At 34.8% G+C, this 21,120-nt stretch overlaps 1 protein-coding gene across 1 annotated transcript in view; it reads left to right on the forward strand.

Moving 5' to 3' along the window:
* The first annotated feature begins 11,793 nt into the window (after window positions 1-11,793).
* LOC149799068 (tyrosine 3-monooxygenase-like) overlaps window positions 11,794-21,120 on the forward strand; it is a 44,965-nt gene continuing 35,638 nt past the window's right edge. Inside the window, exon 1 of the mRNA XM_089958042.1 lies at window positions 11,794-12,666. Coding sequence (XP_089814168.1) covers window positions 12,592-12,666 — 75 coding nt within the window. The 5' untranslated portion in view covers window positions 11,794-12,591. The remainder of the gene's footprint in view (window positions 12,667-21,120) is intronic.

Here is a 21,120-nt window from a genome sequence, read left to right on the forward strand (position 1 = left end):
GACCCAAGAATTTGCAAGATTTTTTAATCAGAACTAAACAGACAGAAAATAAAAAAATACACTTTTCGTCAACTAAATGTAACAGACACCGGTGTTCTCAATGTGCAAACATAAGAGAAAGTACTTCTTTCAGTAGTGCTAATGCAAAAAAGGTATTTTCTCTACACGATAACACTAACTGCATATCAACTGATGTGATTTATTTAATAACCTGTAAAAAATGTAGCATGCAATATGTTGGACAAACACTACAACAAGTTTCTAAGAGAATGAATAATCGTCGCTTTCATATAAAAAATTATAGAGATCCTCAGTTTTCCTCTAATGTTTCAACACACTTTAACACCAATAATCTCTCTCTACTTGATTTTTCTTTCATGCCAATAGATATTGTGCATGGTGACATGAATAGACTCATAAAAGAAACTTTTTGGATTCATAAGTTACATACTCTGTATCCTAATGGACTTAATCCTAATGCACTATATAAAATTGTATAATTTAAACTGATATATTGTATATCCTTTATAACAATATAATTATATGTATGACTGTTTGTCTCTAGTTTATTTTAATATTTTAAACCTCACAATAACACACACACACACACGCACGCACGCACGCACACACACACACACACACACACACACACACACACACACACACACAGAGGTAAAATGTACGAATATGGGTTCCATACAGTAGGGAAGACAGTATTAACAGTCTCATTATCTAATGCAGTGATTCTTAACTCATGAATCATAACCCAAAGCTGGGTCGCCATGCTGTTCAGAGTGGGTCACCGAGATCAATCTTACTAATGTGAAATTTCCTACCCAAGTAATTTTTTAAGGATTTGACGGGTGGCGAGACTAAAACCACAAAAATAATATGTGTCACCGCCCAAAAAGGTTAAAAACCGCTGCTGTAATGAAAACACGGCTTTATGCAACGCGTGATTTGCTAAGAGTATTCTGTTACTTATGGATGATATGGATGACGTCAGATGCATTCGGGTGGACTCAGACCACAATTATTTTTTTCTATATGGTCTCTGCATTTGTTTTTAGTAATGAACTTTTCACTGTGTCCAAATCCTAATAAATCAGATGTTAATCTAAAATACCTTCAAAGATGAACTCACGGTGAAGCTCTTGTCATAAGTTATTAGACATTTTTGAGAGGCTGGACTGTAAACAAAGCATCGTACAATGGGTCACATATTTCTCTTCCGGATTAGTATCAATGCCTCTATACACACTGTGCACTGTCGCCGAAATACACAAACAACCACACCTGAATACCAAGAATGCCTAAATCTAACTCTTATATCACCACCAAAATGAGAAAGGAAAATGCTCTAAAAAAATAGACTGAGACTAGAATCATGGGTACTGAACCGTACGTTTTAATTGTGACCTGAGTTCGGAAGGCTGCATTCCGGCCTAACCTAATATAAAACACACAAATGTCTTTAGGCCCACTGGCAGTCGAACGCAGCTGTCGGCGAATCCGTTAGAGTTAAAGATTCATCTAAATATATCTTGGATATAAAGTAGTCCAATACTTGTATCGGGCATAATCGAACTAAACGTGTTATTGGTTGTTTAAGAAAAGGTATGCTAATCCAATGCTTAGGGCAAGTTAAATTCGCTTTTTTTCTTTGTCATATTCATTGTACCGATTTAGAACTTGTGATAGAGAACAGATTGTGACAAAGACTTAGACTCGTTGGAAAGAGAAGGTCATCTTTAAGGGTGCGTAGGTTGCGAGAGAGAGAGATAGAGAGAGAGAGAGAGAGAGAGAGAGAGAGAGAGAGAGAATAATGAATGAATATATACATATTTGGGGGCCCTGTGTGGCAGAGTGGCCTAAAGCGCTCGCTTTTACCGATCACTGCCATCTCACCTCTGCCAGTTGCTTTCCGTGTGTCAGTGGTTCTTACTGGGGTTGTCCTGGATTACTTCTTCATCAGTTATACTGGCCTTCATGTAAAAGCCTGTAATGCGCTGAGAAATGGCGTTAAATCAAACACTAACAAAAACAACATAATACACATGCTTGTGCGTGCGTGCGTCTGATGTGTTTTGGGATCTGGAAAACTAAGTCAATTGTCATGTATATTTATATTAAGTGTATTAGTTAATGATAGTTTGCATTCCTGGCTTCAATGTTGAATAGGACTAGTAAATCCAAGTAAATATCACGTGACGTGAATGTACATAGTGGGATTTCTAAAAAAAAGGCTACTGAACTGATTCTTAATTAGCTAGAGTAATCCATGTGACCAGTGTTTACCGGTTCGATGTGAAATGTAAGTGAGTCATTGAGCCGTCTTAATGTTTTGGTAATGCGTATTCACTTTGTATATAAAAGAGTTATCTCGAGGAATTAGTCATTCATACTAGTACTATCAGTATTGGAAGAGTTATTCACTGAAAGGAATTTATTTATTTTATTTAATAATACGTTGGAATTATAGTGCATGACCTTCGTTTAAGACTGAATTCATTCCAAGACAATCAGATTTATTGCTGTATTGGAATTACAGTGAATTCATTCAAAGGCATTTTTGAATTATATCATAGTGGTTTCTTCTCTGCTGAAGACACATTATTGAATTACTATCATTCGGAGTACCTTCGGAATTCTTTCGGATTACTGGAAACATTGGAATCAATAGAACATCAAGGATTTTAGGCTCTCATTCACCATACTGTAAGTTATTTTTAATTCTTTCACTTTAGTTTTCAGGGAAATAAATTAATATTTTCATTATACAAAATTTAGGTTTGCTCTTTCTTGTTACGTAGTCTAAGATCATAGAGTCGTTAAACAATATATTTCTAAATGTTGATATTATTAAGAGGAAGTATCTGAGATTTTCACAGCCATGCAAGTGTCAGCTGATTCCTTTGTTTTAACTAAAAGCTGATATATAGTTCATTTATGAAAATTATTTATCAAGTAGCACGGGTACTTTACTTTGTACGTGGTAGAGTTTTATGGTGCTCTATGTCAGCTATGAATAGCTTTCAAATCCTGATTTAGTAAATACACAGTTAATTAGTTTAAAATAAATCATTCAAAGCATGTTTTAGATCTTGAAAAGGAAGCGGTGTATGGAGTTGTTTACTTCGGTGTTAAATAAATGCATTTCAATGTCGGGACTAATTTAATTTTTTTGACGTGAAGTGGAGAAACAGAACTTCTCACATATAAAATGTACCTAACGGCAAATCATAATCGGAAAGAATTGCACCTGACATGCCGACACATTATGCAACGGCAGATCTGGGCCTACTCTGTTTGTCTATGAGCGGATTCTATTCACGGGCATATACGGCATATTTGACTTTTCAGTTAGAAATACTCGATGAATCAAGTGCGCCTCGTATAATGATTCAGCGATATATTTTTCAAAATGCAATAATGTCATTTTTGAAGAGGCATGCACACACATTTGCAAAGAGTCATATTAACTAAGAAATAAACCCTGACTAAAAAATACCAACAAAAAAAAATATTGACTGAAAAATAAACACTGACTAAATTACACCCAAATTGCCTTTCGTTTCATTTCACTGCATGTGGGCAGAAAGCTGAAACATGTTGAAACAAGCAGTAGCGTCTTAATGGGAAGGGGGTGGGGGTGGGGAACGGGGCTTTTGCCCCCCGGTGCCAGAGTTCTTAGAGCGCCAAAATTCCTTTGGGTCATAATCGTCGCCCCGGGCGCCATTTACCCTTAGTATGCCACTGAAACCAAGAGTAGATGGTGGATCTGTTGTAGGTCAATGTATTGCCCAGTGAGCTGACATCATGAAAAAAATATTTTCTCCAGTCGAGAATGTATGTAATCTTATTCTATCAATTTCTCTTTTTATTTAATTATTTTTGAAATAATTTTTTATTTTTTTCATAGGTTCATATGTAGAATCCGAAAAGAACAAGTGAACATTAAGTCTATGAACGTATCAGCTGCATGCCATATGCCAGGAGGAGGCAACCCATTTTACATAGCGTGCCACTTTTTCAGGCCCAGACCTAGGTCAAGGCGAACGAGGTAACCGTCTTGGGCCCCGCGCTTTCAGTCAATGCAGTGTTTTTGCTTGGGGCCCCGCGCTCATCGTTTGCTGCCTTTGGCTCCGCATGCTGCTTTGGGCCCCGCATATCCTAGGGCCGGACCTATACTTTTTCCGGATTAATTACTAAATGAATGAGCGCGTGCCTCCAGTAAGGGGATAACACTATTAAAATCGATACTTTGGGGCTGCCCTTTTGACGTGCCACGTTGTGGCACGCGTGCCGTAGGCTGCCGCCCCATGCCATATACAGTTTTGAAGATTATTTGTCTAGTGATTAGGACTAAAGCTAAAACTTCGATACGTACCCGCTCTGTTGATGTGTGTGTGTGTGTGTGTGTGTGTGTGTGTGTGTGTGTGTGTGTTGTAAGTGGAGAATCGCGTGAAACAGAGGTTGAGAGAATGCAGGGAGGTATCGGAGAATAAATAGCACACCAAATTCGTCGCTTATTCCAAAAAATAAAAAACAAAAAACAACGTCATGATAAGCAAATATCAAGTTTGTTGTAACGCAAAACATTTTATGTCCCAAACTCAGTTTATAGCCATGCCTGCTATAAAAATTAGTGTGCGTGTGTGTATGTGTGTGTGTGATTTTGATTTAAAACTTAGTTTTAACAATTTTAATTCATATCGCTACGATGTCTGCAGTGTGACAGTTTATGGTGATGTCTAGCACTGGGACATTATGTCACAGATATGTAGCATGATATCCCACCCAGACAAATTATTCTGACACCAGGCCGACTAGTATGAACACTAACCTCTTAATGCAGAGCGCCAAGCGAGGCAGCTGTTAATACCAGTTTTATAAATCTTTGGTATGACTCGTCCAGGGTTCGAACCATCAGTGGTGAGCAAAGTCGGAACAAAAAAACAAAACCTATATAATTTGTGTCCGCCCGTATGCTATTTTGTATAACCTAAAGACTGTCAGCGCATGAATGATCCTTCTTTCATTTAATTGATTTAAAAACCATGATAGGAAAAAAAATAATCTAGTTTTTTTTTCTTCATATTTACACATATTGCACAAATATGATGCAGAAATAATTTTTCTTATTATTTCTATACTGACCAATGTAAGACAAGCGTAAAAGAAAAACTAATACGGGACGTGACAACTTTTCTGTGCAATATATTCACAATGTTGGTCTAATTAACAACAATGATAGTGGCAATTACTTGGTGGTGATATAAGTAATGATAGCAGAAGTAATAGTATTAACAGAAGCAGTAATGGTCTTAGCAAACGCGCGGCTCGGTTTGGATCATTTCGGCGGGGCCCCTGCTCCAGTGGCGTCACTCGGGTTGGTGTCACTCAGTGCGGTAGCTCATGGTGTCACCCCCATGGTCCTCCTTCCGTAACAGACCATACAGAATCCTTAGTAATGTCATTTTGGTGTCACCCCCTCTGATGGTGTCACCCGGTACAGCCCGCATCCCCCGCATCCCCCTAGCGACGCCACTGCTGTGCCTGGTAGTCATGTATTTAACTATGATCGGTTATCCGCTTATGAAATCCGACTAGACCGAGCAGTGTGTGCTCTGTAAAATTTGCAATTTTTCATTTTGGTGTCACCCTTCTGAGATGGTGTTACCCGGTGCGGTCCGCACCCCCCGCACCACCCTAGCGACGCCACTGCCCTGCTCATAACGCGCGGGGCCCCTGTGAGCCCGGCATTTGGAAATAAACTGTTAAACAAGTTTTTTATGATATTGATCTTAAAAGTTTCGTCCACTGCTTTAAGTTACTATCTCTCTCTATATATTTTGTTTTTAAATTACTAACGCGCGTTGCCCTGTGAGCGCGGGGCCCGATTGGGCCAAATCGGTCCAATCGGCGTAAGGTTGGCCCTGAATAGTAGTTGTTGTAATAAGTACGAAAGCAATAAAGCAAGAAAGCGGTTTATAATTTATTGATATCGGATCTAAAACAAATGTGTCTGCCCCAATACCACCACCGCCCACGATTGGACTTTAATGTCTACAGTGGTCTGGGTATTCGTAATGCCATAATTCATAAATACAATAAGACAACAATAAACGAACGTAGGCGTATTATAGTTTTCATTTAAACAAATCCAATATTCATCACATTTCTGTAATGTTTATGGTCTTTTATTGAGGGAAAACTGCGTTGATCGAGCAGTAACAAGATTTCGCCATTAATTTTCGTACCGTATCATGACCTGTGAAGATGGATGTGGAAGTAATGCTAAACATGCTTTAGAATCGCGCCAGTCATCGCAGGGGTCGTTGGAAGAGAGAAGATGCATTCTTTTTCGTAATTTTGCAGCATGAAAACATGGTCCATTGGTTGTTTTTTTCCTGCTAGGATTGTCCTTGTGTATGTATATACGTCTGTTTATATGTATGTATGTATGTATGTATGTATGTATGTATGTATGTATGTATGTATGTATGTATGTATGTCTCTATAAGTGCATGCATGTAAAGCCCAAATTTATATCTCCAAAGAGACGAATGTGCTAATCTATATTAGAATCAAACCCTGAAAGCTTGCATTTTCACCAGTGGCTTCACATGACTGGCATTTGTTCTCTCCTTCATATCTACGACGATACTTTAGCTAAAGCATTTATTTAAAGCAGCTTAAAAATAATGACATCTTAGTAATACCGTTAACAGAAAAAATAAGCTGTGTGGCATGCCGATAAAATTATTCAACTGATTTAAAGATGATAATTTATTTCTTAGTTTTCTCTTGACCATGCTGGTTCAGTCATAAAAATAACGCAGATTTTTAAACTTATTTTTATCTTGCAACATGTTTTAAGCAGACACGAGAAAAACGATTTTAATGACACCAAGAACCCCCATTCAGTATTTATAAATTAAACAGTAAACGAAACTTTCTAATTTAAGTAGTAAATTCGCTAATTCTATTTGGCTATTTAAAACGGTAAAAATGTAAACATAGATTAGGATTGTAGCTTGTTTGTGGAATTAACAGAAGTAATCGGAATTAGGATTTCCTTTGATAATGTTATTGCTAGACACAGAGACAGAATGATAAGTATGTAACCCTGGAATAATGAAAACAATTTTTTTTTATTATATCAGATAATAGTGCAGTCTGCGTGTAAACTTAAAATAATTATGATCAATTAAGGCTGCTTACTAATTGACTAAAGATATACACTTTTCTTTTGAAAGCATCGTATATAATGTGATTCAGTTAACTTAACAACGTCTAATACAAACGTGTGTATAGCAACAATGTCCTCAAAACTTTTCTAAATTGGAACTTAAGTCTGGTCACGAAATTTGATCTAGACAGGATGAAGAAAAAGGTTTATAAGGTTCAAAAGGAATACCTTGACGCTCGTCAAGTACTGGCATGCAAATATTATATTCTTTCTGAGCGTACGTGAGGTACATATGACACCAAGTCACGTATTGTTTAATTAGCATGGAATGAAAATAGATACCTTAACTTGATTTGTGTTCTTTATCTCTTGCTTATCTCTTGTTTAAAAGACCGGAGGGACGAACGGATAAAAAAAAAAAAAACCGGATGGATTATGATCGAGCGATAAAGAAATCTTGTTTATCCCCTAATAAAGGAAATTCTATCTATCTATCTATCTATCTATCTATCTACCTACCTACCTACCTCTACCTATCTATCTATCTATCTATCTCTATTTAAAAGAATAGACAGAATCATTCAGTTTTGTGTCATTTTCTTTCCTTTTTACTGTAATGAAAAACATTTGTACTTGATAAACACTTCAAAGAACGTTATGTGTATCTGAATTATTAAAGACGAACATATACATATCGAGTCTCGCGCAGGTATAGCTAAATGATATAAAACAAAGAATATAACAGGAAACTAAGTTACATACACACATACATACATACATACATACATACATACATACATACATACATACGCACACACACACACACACATACATACGTACATACGTACGTACCTACGCACTCACGCACGCACACATACACACACACACACACATATATATATATATATATATATATATATATATATATATATATATATATATATATATATATATATATATATATATATATATATATATATATATATATATATATATATATATATATATATATCGCACGATACGTATGCCATTATAACTATTTATCCATATTCATGGGTGATATGTTTGGAGCGGCGATGACTCAACGGTAAGTGTGTAGGATTCGTGACCAGGCTGGTGCTGGTTAGAATCCGAGCCAGACTAGGCAGTTTAGGCCACCATTGTGATTCACGTTGTATTTTACACGGATTGCCAGTTCTCGATTTAATCTTTTATGTGTTGATATACCATGAATGACTTAACAAACAAACTGTGTAATTGATTCAGCTATATTGTGCTTAGTGGGTACGAAACAACTCCAGAGCAGTTAATGATAGCCAGCGTTTGAATCCTTTGTATCGCTTTCTTCTATAATGGAACTTTTGCATCAGTGTTTGGAGTATTGTCTTTCCATAATGGGAAATTTATTTGCTCTGATTTCGATAAGAGGGCGTAAATTTACATCACAACAGTGTTTGCCTAGCAATTTACCGTTACTGATATGATCCAGGATAGATCACTTATGGCCAAGTGATGAAATGGTAGACACGAGAGTGTTGTCTATTGTCATTAAGCGGTGAAAGTGGTCTGAGAAGGATATATCTGAAAGATGCAATGCAAGAATCACACGACTCATACAAATTCGATTTCAATCTTCATGTCGGCGTGGGTCTGTCTGTCTGTCTCCCACCCCACCCCTGTCTCTATCTTCCTCTCTCTCTCTCTCTTATGTTTGTGTGGGTTGGTGCAGGACCGAATTACCCACGTGCTTGGGGAACCAGTCCAACAGGGGCACCAGGAAAACATTCACATTAATTGTTGATGATAAAATTGAATGAATTATATATGACCACTTCAATTTGCTTGTTCGAGTATTTTTTATTTGGAATGATGGGAACACTTGTATTTTCCGACATTTTTAGCTTTTAATTTAATGTTCTAGTTTCAGTATTTGAAATATCTTAAACAACTGTTGAACTAACTTTTTTGTTTTTAAAATATTGACATTACAGCTATTTTTACTTAGATGAATATCGGATGAATTTTGAGGAATTCATATTTTCATTCATCCCCTTGTAAATTGCATTTGTCCAATGCATACACTTAGCTGTAATTTTTTTCAACGTTTTCGAAAACAAAATCATTACAGTTTTAATCCGCACATATTCTCAAAATACGATTTTGTTTTGTTTATTCAAAGAATTAAATACAAAATGCCATATTTTGCTGGGATGAGATTGGCAATCTGCAAATGGAGAAGAGAACTATCCGTAAAGCACGTGCGATTAGCTCTAGTGAATCAAAATGACTGTCTCTTCTTATAAAAAGAAATAGCATGTAAATAATAAAAAAAAAACAACAACAACATAATTCGATTGTATGCTTAAACTTGATAAAGGTTAACCAGTTTCATATCTTCAACGAATTTCTGTATTTGAAAATTATTAAATAATTCACTCAAATTATGTAAAATTCATTACAACTATGTAATATCCTTTCAGTGATTATCTAAGCAGGTAAATACAATAGCCAAAATATAGCCATATAGTTGCAAGAAGCATTTCTGAATGATAGTAAAATTGTTTTGTGTGAATTTAAATAAATGCACAATTCCAGAAGTTAGGCGGAAAATGCCTAAAAATTCCGCGTGATAACTTTTAAAACTGTGGAAATTTTATTTCTCAAAAAGATTTTCTAGATCTAAAAGTTGGTAGCGGAAATCTGTTGTAATAGCAAATTTAAGCTTATAAACAAAATATTAATTACAAAAGTATTAAGCAATCGATTTATTAACCCATTATCCTTTTTCTAGATAAAATTTTCCAACAAGTACAGGGCAATCTCTGTCTTACACAGATTTATATCAGGAGAATTGCAATTATTTAGAATCTCAAAAATATCAAATTGAAATGATGACATAAACCTTCATACACTTATATCATTTCGTCGATATCATAGAAGAGAAAAAGAATAATTGAACATATGCAAAGAATAATGTGGTAGAATTTAGAATTTACAAAGAATGAAGTAGTTACCCTACGTTTTAAAATAGAAGAGAAGAACTTTCAGGAATACATATGCGACAATGCTCGTTTCTGCTTTCCGGAGTCGTGTATAAAGACTCCGTGGTTCGGAATGGGCCTACTATTACTCCAAAACAGGACATAGTTACGGGACTGAAGATGATATACCATTACGCATCACACTCCTTGCCAAATAGGTCAGCTGGTTGGGTGAAAGCAAACTATTCGACTCAAAATTAAAAAAATTCTGCAACGCTCATACATACTGTTTGAACTTTATTGACGTAAGGCATCGAGAAAAAGCTAGCATCTGTTGTATTTTAACATTGAGGGCATTGAAATGCTATGGTAGTATTCAACCAATGTTATTTCTATTCATGAGCAAACTGCAGAAAGCCAGTTGTGACATGTCTGTCTGCCCGTCTGTCTGTCCGTATGTATGTACGTAGGTGCGTGTGTGTGTGTGTGTGTGTGTGTGTGTGTGTGTGTGTAGTCCATAGGTACATCTGTGAACACAGGCGTATATATGATAAAGTAAATACTTCAGTTAGCAGAAATAATTTCTTTGTTTGATTTAAATGATAAATAAAATCATAAGGATACGAAAGCAGAGCCTAAGTCGAATGAACATCAGTCCGTTAAGTAAAACAAATAAAATTCAGATAGATTTCAAAAGAGTATTGATGATATACACATTCTGCCGATATATGTATTTAACAACAATTTTATTATCATTGATTCCAGCCATATAGTACATATCATTTGTCAACACTATTTTCATGTCACTTAACTTCAGGCATATCCGGAATTCTGTAATTATATCATATTTTAATTTGCTTACTATCATATAACATAGTTATATGCAGCATTAATTAATCGTTTTGTGGCTTTTTTATTTTTTGCTTTTTTTTTTTACATTAAAATGCTATTATATTTCATTGAAGTACCCAGTGAGTCAATAATTCCGACAGCTTCATTTCATTGATAAATGGCATAGATAATGGATAATATGTAATGCTTCGATCACTGCATTATTATGAATTCTGTCATTGAATTATTCATCTAAAGTCCTTAACAGAGGCGTTTGTTCTAACAAGGTTCCTAATAATCCTTACTGTTTTTTTTCTTCTAATATTAACGAAGACACAAATAATTATTTTTTTTTTTTACATTAATATTGGGACACAGTAGAGGGTATGACATTTTTTACTACATGTCCAGGCCAAGTTTTAATCATCTTAGTCATTCACAAAAGGCCATCAAGCCGCTACCGTAGTGTACGCAAGAATGATTTTATCCCAGGATCCCATTCTAAGTTCGTGTAAATCCATCGATTTCTGACCCTAAAACTCCAATATTCCCATGTATAAAATCCCTCGGAAGCTGCTGAGTATGAAAAGAAATTCTATATAAGCCATTATTGGTCGATTTACAAGTGCTTAACAAATACTATTGTTTACTGTCCATTAACACATTAGGTTGCAATCAGCCATTCTCCATCAAAGTTAGTTAGAGAAAATCGGCAAGTATTGATTCTTCCACTTACGAATTTGTATGGCTTTTGATTGTCAAACACTGATTTAGTTTACGGCGAAATTCAATTTCACGCAATATCAAGAAGTTTGCGTGTCACAGTGCCGTCACCATCAACTTTCTTTCAATGACGACAAAAATCAGTGGCGGGTCCTTACTTGATAAACGAGTATTTATTGAGTGAAGTTAGTGTCTGCGTCTTCTCAGATTTTAATACGTGTCAAAATATCTTCTTGGCAAAGAAGCAAGTGCTAAAAAGACTAGTGATCAATCGAATGTGGTATTGTTGGAAACCGGCGTGGGACGATTCCAATGTTAAACAGGAAACGGATATGACGTATCAGATATGTAAATAAATAGATCAAAGGACGAATCACTCAAAAATGCTTTCTTTCTTGCATAATCAAGGCTGGACTAGACATAAAATTAACTTGCCTAGCAGAAATATTTGAATAATTTATGTTCATTGCATGTGCCACGGTTTCACTGTATATCTTAGAACATATTGCGAAACTCATCATATCTCATTGGAAACCTTTATCAGGAACTGTTTCACTAAGTGTGTAGCTAATAGACTTTTAAAGAAAGTGCATACGTTTTGTAACTCATTTCGCTTTATGTGAGAACATCAACCTTTCCTCTGACATAAGTGCGTACGGGCAAATACGTTCATAGTAACACTATTGCTTTTGTTTGGGAAAACTAGTTTGCTTCATTATTTGTTCATAATTTTTCTTAAGTCCTTGGGAATATATTATATATTAATGAAGAAGTTCTTATGCAGATTTTGATATCTGGATTTTAAATACAGTGGTGTTGGAAATCATTTAGAGCCTGTACGGAAGTTTACTGACAACCAGAATGTTGAGCCCTCTTGCCACAGACCCCGATACGGCGAAGCGCCGTCTTGCCTTCCAAAAGAGTTACAGTCAAGAGGTAATTAATTATTCATTTATAGTTTTTACTTATTATTTTTTGCATTGCATGTAAATGTGAAAAATCTCTTTGATTGCTTTAGTGATCCTTCTTGATGTGTTATTTGACTGTTAGTTGTGTAAGATTGCTGATGCACATAGTAACTTGTCTAAGACGGTGTCTACGTGCGATTTTCATGGGCTGCAAAATATTGAGGAATGGAAGTTACTGTAACACCGTTACGTTTTGACACAAGTAACCCTGTACTTTTGTCCCAGCATTTTATATAAAAGAAATACCCGCCATATATTGTATTTATGGCGAAAGCGATCTTTCAAGCACGGTGAGATGTGAACTAGTTGCGATATGAAATCGCAACGTTCTTGCATCGGCTATTAAATTTTATGTTTCTATATTGAACAGGCAAATTCCTAAATAGATTTGGGGAAAATTGTATTACATATTTTGCACACGTGTGTTTTAATAATTTAGTACTCATGCAATTTTAATGACAATAGTAACGTACATTGTATTCATCTGACACTATAAGTGTTGTTTTTTGACTCCAGTTCACACCCCACTCAAACCTTTTCTATTAGATTAGACACATTTATGTTTAGATGTAAAGCATTCGTCAGATATTTTTTTAACCTTTCCGTTACTGATGATGGGGGATATAAGATGAAAATTGATCAGTCACTTTACAATTCAACAGTTTATTTGGATAATGATCAAAACTGTGTTTATGGTTTATATTTTCTAGAACGGAACCCTACCCATACAATCTTTGACACAGAAAATCCAATCACACTGTTTTCCTTTTTTGTTATCTTTTCTTCTCAAAGCAGTCTTTCCAAACAAATACAAATAGAACAAACATTGTGAACGTAAGCAAAATATAAAAGAGAACAATGAACTTTTAAATAACTGAGAATATAGTTTAAAGCAAAGAATTGGAAAAAATTAAAAGTAAAAAAAAATCTTAATTCTGAAATTATCTATTGTACTAAAAGTCTTAAGAAGAACAAAACGTCGTCGAATGACAATGTATTAAACGACATATAAAATGCAGCTCTGACATGCTTATGCCCTTATGTCTCTTTGTTAAATATAATATTTGACACTTGTCTGATTCCGGACACAAGGCTGAAGGAATAATCAGACCAATATAAATGGGGAAATGCGACCGAAGCTCACCTGATAAATATAAACCTGCGCTGCTTTAGTAAACCTTTTACATCTATTTTTGGGGAAGAAAGACCTCAGAAATGTCTAGATTTTCACGATCTTCTTAAAAAGAACCAAGCAGGATTCAAGCTAGGTTATTTAACTAAAGATCATATATTTTCTCTTAAATCTCTTACTGAAAGTTTAAAAACTGGCAACATGAAATTATTTTTTGCTTTTATCGATTTTAGTAGCGCTTTCACCAATATTTGGAGGATAGGCCTGCGGACAAAACTATCAGACAACAATGCCATTGGAAAGATGTTTAGAAAATAACATATTATGTATCATAAAATCAAATCTTGTGGTTGTTATGCAGAAGAGCAATTCGCTTTCTTTCTATGAGTAAGGCTGTGATGCAAGGTGAAACTCTTTCACCAATTCTATTTATCATGTATCTGAATGACTTAGAAAAATATATGTTAGTAAATGAGTACACTAGTGTGCAGTTACATTTTTCTGATCATTATATGTCTTTTTTCCTTCGAATTTGTAGAATACTTTACGCTAAGACACTGTTATTTTTGGCACTGACGAAAAATCGTTCCAACATAATTTAAATGTGTTTTATGAATGCTCAAATCTATGAAAGCTGAGCATTAGTTTTACTAAGACAAAGATTCACGAAAAGATGATAAATATAGATTTACATTTGGCTATAATCTTATAGACATATGTAGCTAATTTAAATACGTAGGTGTTTTCTTTCTTCTTCTTCTAGAAATCAAAGGTTTGTTATGTCTGTGAAATACAAGGTTGATCAATCTTGGAAGGTCCTGCATCTACTTCACCAAAAAATACAATACTTCAATCTTCTCACAGATCTGCAATTGCATCTTTTCGATCATACTATTTACCCATTTTACTATACGGGTGTGGTGGTTGGCGATTTGAAAATATCACAACTATTGAAAATTGTATACCTAATTTTTAAGATTCGTCATAAAGCCGAGGAAAAGTACTTCTACTTATAAGCTTTCTTCAGAACTAGGAGATACACCGTTTGAGGAAGGAAAATGTAATCATTGTGATAAAAATGACATCCTGGACGAATACCATAATTGATTTACAACGATATAATTTTCTATCTTGCAAGTTTTGTACACTCCATGAAAGATATTGTGCTCTACCAAAAACAATATTTCATTTATGTGCATAAATGATTTCAAATTCTGTTTGATTGTTTCTTCTTGCTATGATTGTAAACATATGATGTGATTTGTATCTCCGTATGTTAGTGACGTTGCTTTACAATATTGTTGCAGTTGTAGTATTCTCATATGCCACCTATGTGTGGCCTGAGATTTATTTTATTAATAAAGTTTTGTTATGCTCTGTTCTGTACTATCTGAACTCATATTAATTATATCATTAAAGGTCACCGGCCATATAGCGTGATAGCGTGCCACTCGCTCCAATTCTTTTGTTAGGATATTACTGTGAAATAAAAAGTGATCCATCAGAGACTATGTATAATCCGTGGGTAGGTCAGATTGTAGCATTGTCTCCTATCATGATTTCCTTGATAAGTATTTTTTTACCGTAAAGATCAATAACTGGTATTTATTCCTCTCATTACGTGTAATTATTTTTATACATTGATTAATTAGTAATCGTCTAATTTTACATAGGATCACTTGAAGCAAAAATTTAATAGTTGATTTGATGTATATCGCTAGCGCACAAATACCTACCCATACTTATTCGACAGTCCAGTGCATCAGCGAAGAATACACAATGAATCAATGCGTCGGAAATGGTCTAATTGACTTGTGTGATATACATTGAATCACATAATGTTATTCTCTGTTAATACTCGTGTGTCTACCACCAGTTTTATTGAGAAACTGCATTTGCATATATAGTGAACGAATAAGAAGTAGAAATGTGTCAGTTGCTTCATTTATGATTGAAAGGTACCAATGGAGTCAGCAGGTACATTGACTGTATTAATGTCCTTAACACTGCATGCGAAGTGATGTATTGGCCCTACCTAGTCGTCGTTGTTTTTAAACACGGATATTAACCATCCATGCCTATGATTTTTTCAATTTGTATTTTGCCCCCTGAATAATTGACCTGTGCGTTCTTGGTTTCTTTTTCTTTCTTTTTATTTAGTCTTGTTTCTTTTAATCGTTTACCTATGGTACTAGTATGCCTAACAAGAGGAAAACCATGGTATTTGTTTGTCCAAACTTCGATACCACGTTAAGGATTTAAAACGACTTTTATCATCCAGCCCTGAATTCCTTCGCAATCAATTTTATTTTCCCACAAATCTCAATGTTGCTATCGTTATTTGAAGAAATGAATCTATTATAGCAGTTAGAGTCTTACTTTTATGAAAGTAAATAGTAATAAAACAATCAACTTGATACTTGGGGGAAATAACTTCACGTTTGCTAATGAAATTATATAAATCATATGTACGTAAATATTAAAGTATCCAAAGATAGCAACGAAACTGCAATAACATACGTGATATACTCCATAACTCCAGCGGAAGAAATCTAGATTTTGAGACGTGACGGGTTTATTCACGAAAAGTAATTTAAAAAAAGTAAATGTATATCTTTAATACCCATCCTTTTATATAATGAAAATAGTATTTTTCCATTATGGAATTGCTACGACAAGGAAACTAATATGAACCGATCTGCAGAAACGCTAGTTTGTCTCTATATATGTGAAGGTCTGACACAGTTCATATCGTGGATTTATCGCAGGCTCTTGTTAGAATATCCTGCGACATCTATATATATATGTGTGTGTGTGTGTGTGTGTGTGTGTGTGTGTGTGAGAGAGAGAGAGAGAGAGAGAGAATTTCTTTTAGACAAGAAATATCGTCTAATGTACAATATTAGGGCCATTACAAGACGGCAAAAAAAAAAAAAAAAAAAAAAAAAAAAAAAAAAAACTGTGAGAACTATCTCTCCGATGCATGGGCCGCTCATGTTAATAGAGAGAATGCCAATAAGACTTTTGCCCAAATACAGATTTATTTGATGAAGAAGACAGATAATGCAGAGGTTTAAGTAGAAAACTTAATGGGTACTGAATGATCGCACTAATTCATTTAGTCTTATAAATTTAATATAACTCACAATAACGCTTTGGACAGAATGAAGACTTTTTCTAGCAGTTAGATAAGCCTCCATGTATACGGTCATTTCTATTCTTTTGACACTGAACATTTTTGAGAAGAAATTAAAATGAAAAATAGATATTTTGACATGTATTTCCGGTTTTTCTAAACAAAAAAAAATCAAACATTGAGCATTCTTGATTTTGAATCTATCTCAATTTTTTGTGAACAACACTGTCAAGAACCACCCGCTGAGGTGCATCGAGTATTCTATGCACAAAATATCATTGTAAATAGGATGTTTGAAAAACAAAGTTAGAATAAAATGTCTAAAATGGAACAGTTCTAGCTGTTTATTACTTGTTATAAGGATCAAAGTATTGATATCATAAATTTGGTTCTGTCCATGACAAGAACAATTGTATAAAACTGATACAAGTGCCTATCGTTATGAGCGAACAAGTGAGTAGGACCTTGTTGAAAGCCAGCATCAGTTTAATCAGCACCATTGCTACCTGACAATCAAAAATATGGCAATAACGAAGATAACTTCTTTTGACATCGAAGCTATGAAAGCGACGATGATATATTAGTTTTCAAGCTTTTATTATAGCATGGGATATTTTCTCCATTTTTATAATTAACAATGAATTGAAAACGAATGTGAAAAGTTCTAATGTTTTGCTCTAACTTGTTTGTTTCTCTGAACATGTCAATAAATTTAGTGTCGATTGATAGAAAATAACTTTTTATAGAATGGTACGCAGCTGCAAATGCATTCCGCTGGAAAATGCAGATATATGCACGTGACGTACCATAAGTAAATGACGGTGTTAGTGGTAGAGAGATGACTTGCTTGTTATGTTGTGCTTAAGTTATCGTTATCGAGGAGATGATATACGTCTTGCTTTAACTACTTTACTTGCTAATTAGCGAATCGAGATGATATACGTCTTGTGTTAACTACATTACTTGCTAATTAGCGAATCGAGATGATATACGTCTTGTGTTAACTACATTACTTGCTAATTAGCGAATCGAGATGATATACGTCTTGTGTTAACTACTTTACTTGCTAATTAGCGAATCGAGATGATATATGTCTTGGGTTAACTACATTACTTGCTAATTAACGATTCACTGACATACATTTCCAGACAGAAATATCCATTCTTTGCATACATGATACATATAATTTAAGACAGATAAATTAGTTCTCACGATTCGTATCTGAGTAATGCATGAAATTCATACAATACATGATTTCTATTACATACAAACCACTAAATCCAAACACATTCATATCAATTTTAATATTGCTTGGGGGGCCCCGAGTGGCCGAGTGGTCTAAAGCGCTCTCCGTTACGGATCACTGCCATCTCACCTCTGTCTGCGTGGGTTCGAGTCTCGGATTCAGCCAATGTGGGTATGTGAGAAAGCTTGCCAGTAGCTTCTCGTTGGTCGGTGGTTCTTTCCAGGGTTTTCCCGGGTTCTTCCTCCACCATTAATACTGGCCGCCATGTATAGCCTATCGTGTGCTCAAAAATGGCGTTAAACCCTACAACAACAACAACAACAACAATAATATTGTTTGACATTCTGTTATGAGTGTAAAGCAACTATTCTGTCATTATAACCACTCAGATTTAAGAGAAATGCGTCCATTTTCTAGCTAAGAATATAACGCTTTCACCGATGAATGAATATGCTTGAACAGAAATTTTTTAAAGAGTATCAAGCATCTACACCATGATGTACACCGAAGCGCTGAGATAGGTAAGATGTAAGTTACACGATTTACACCAAAACATCCCATAATTAATGCATTTTCTTGCTTGTTGTTGTGAAAGCTCGCATAAATGCAATCAATTTGTCATATTAAGTTATTGACAAACGTCTCAATAAACAACACTTTATTAAAGAGATGAACTTAAACCTACTATCCTATTAGAAACATAGAGCCTTATCATATTTGCTTTACTTGTCAATGTAGAAATTATAAAACTGTTACAGCTGGGCATATTGTCAGAGATGTCAAGAATGTGAAAGGAATATGAATATATGAAGTATTTTGTTAATTGATCAACTCAAGCTTGAGATCAAATCGTCAGGAAGGCTATTTTTTTATCCCACTTCTGAATGCATATGTTATTAACAAAGAAAATATTCAACGTTTGGGGAACGCTTGTTCAAACACTCTAAATGAAAATGAGACTAATCTTTGTCACACAGACGATTTCCTTGGGGAATTCGATGAAGAGTTATCTGATTTTTACTAATGGCTAACGCCTTTAAAATAAATGAGGACCCTCATACTTGTCCACATAGCGGACTCTAATTCGTGTTTATGCATCTATTATTTCCGATTGGGATCGATCATAATATTGAGTATTCATAAATCGGATTTCAGTGGGTTTTAGTTTGCTTACCTAATCAGATAAAACAATAATATCACTGTTGTTATTGACGTACCGGCGGCGATGAATTTCATCGTAATATTGGAAACCATTTTTTTTACACTTTTTACTGAGTATAAAAGAGATAGTTTTACCAAACATGACTGTCGTGTTTACGGAGACGCTTATGGCATGTACATTTAAGTCTCAAATATCTAATGGACACCAAACCTTGCAAATAGAGCACAGTTAAAACTAGAAAATATAGAGATACGCATCTATAACAATATGTCATGGTTGAAAACCTAACTACCTTGAAAGAAAACAGCTAAAAGAGGTATTGACAAGGGACGAGTAAAAGCCTCAGATGCGCGTGCTCTATCAAACACAGACCATTTACGTCAAACAACAATATTTCAATCTCAATATTAATGACGTAATTCACAATTGCCTTTTTGTTCACGGTGCAAAAAGAGTGTCACTTTGATAAAGTCAAAGACTGAACTTTATCGGGAGGAAACAACACGAGTTAGAAAATAAGAAACTAATCATTGCACTTCAGAAACTTACGTGATAATGTTGCAGTTGTAGTTAAAAGGCGTCGATTTAATTCTTTTTGAAAGTTATTCAGTTTGTGATACAGTTAGTACCGCAAATTAACTTGATAATTAAGACCGACATTTCACGTGCGAACACTTCAGAACACCCAAATATTAGAATTATACCACACGGCTTCGAAAAGCGCAAATTAATTGTCCATCTTTGTTAGAGTCCATTATTGACTTTAATTAATATATAAACGTACATTTCAACATACTACTAAACCAATACTCCATTCAACACAGCAGAGTTCTCTTTTCTATTTACATCGGTCGTCACTGTGTTTACAGTTAAAATATGGAGTTATGGGTGTCTTTGTAGTGTACGACATAGAGCTAATAGATGCTATATTTACTATGGTATAACACACACCAAAACTGCGATGCAGTTGTCCCTGTATAGCACACACCAAATCTGGACGCAATGTACCATTTAATAACACGCAATAAATCGTGAACATGCATGTTTTAAACACATTCAAAGTCTCTCTCTTTATATATATATATATATATATATATATATATATATATATATATATATATATATATATATATATATATATATATATATATATTCACATACATACATACATACATACATGAATGCATACATACATACGCACACACACGCACACACACACACAGACATACATACATACATACATACATACATACATACATACATACATACATACATACACATACACACACACACCAGTCAATGCAGTGTCACTGAATCTTGCTAGAGGTTATGTGATAATATAAGGTGAGAATATAGGGAGAAAGACTGTTATCAAATAGGTTAGATATCTTTAATTCGTCCCATACGGAGAATAAAACCCGGGTCTGCGAGTTGCGGTGCCTATCGTTTTGAGAGCTTGAACCAGAAACCCTATACCAGCTCGATTGATGAAATAGTGAAATAGACAGTGTATCTTTTAAGCTTACTTTCGATTTTTAAAATTTATTAAATTCATGCAAACGTTAGTGCAAGCGATCATTCTGGAACCGGCCGAATCGCTCTTGCTTGATTTGTCATCCTACGCGAAAGTCAAGAGGACAAAAGTAATCAACATATAGTATCTCTTGAGACTTTAACGCTGTCTTGTGTTTAATACAAACGAACATTCCTCACTCCAGGCAAAGTAAGAGAAAGAAAAAAAAAATG

This window comes from Sinohyriopsis cumingii, chromosome 5, assembly GCF_028554795.1.
Source record: "Sinohyriopsis cumingii isolate HCF-2022 chromosome 5, ASM2855479v2, whole genome shotgun sequence".
Lineage (NCBI taxonomy): Eukaryota > Metazoa > Mollusca > Bivalvia > Unionida > Unionidae > Sinohyriopsis > Sinohyriopsis cumingii.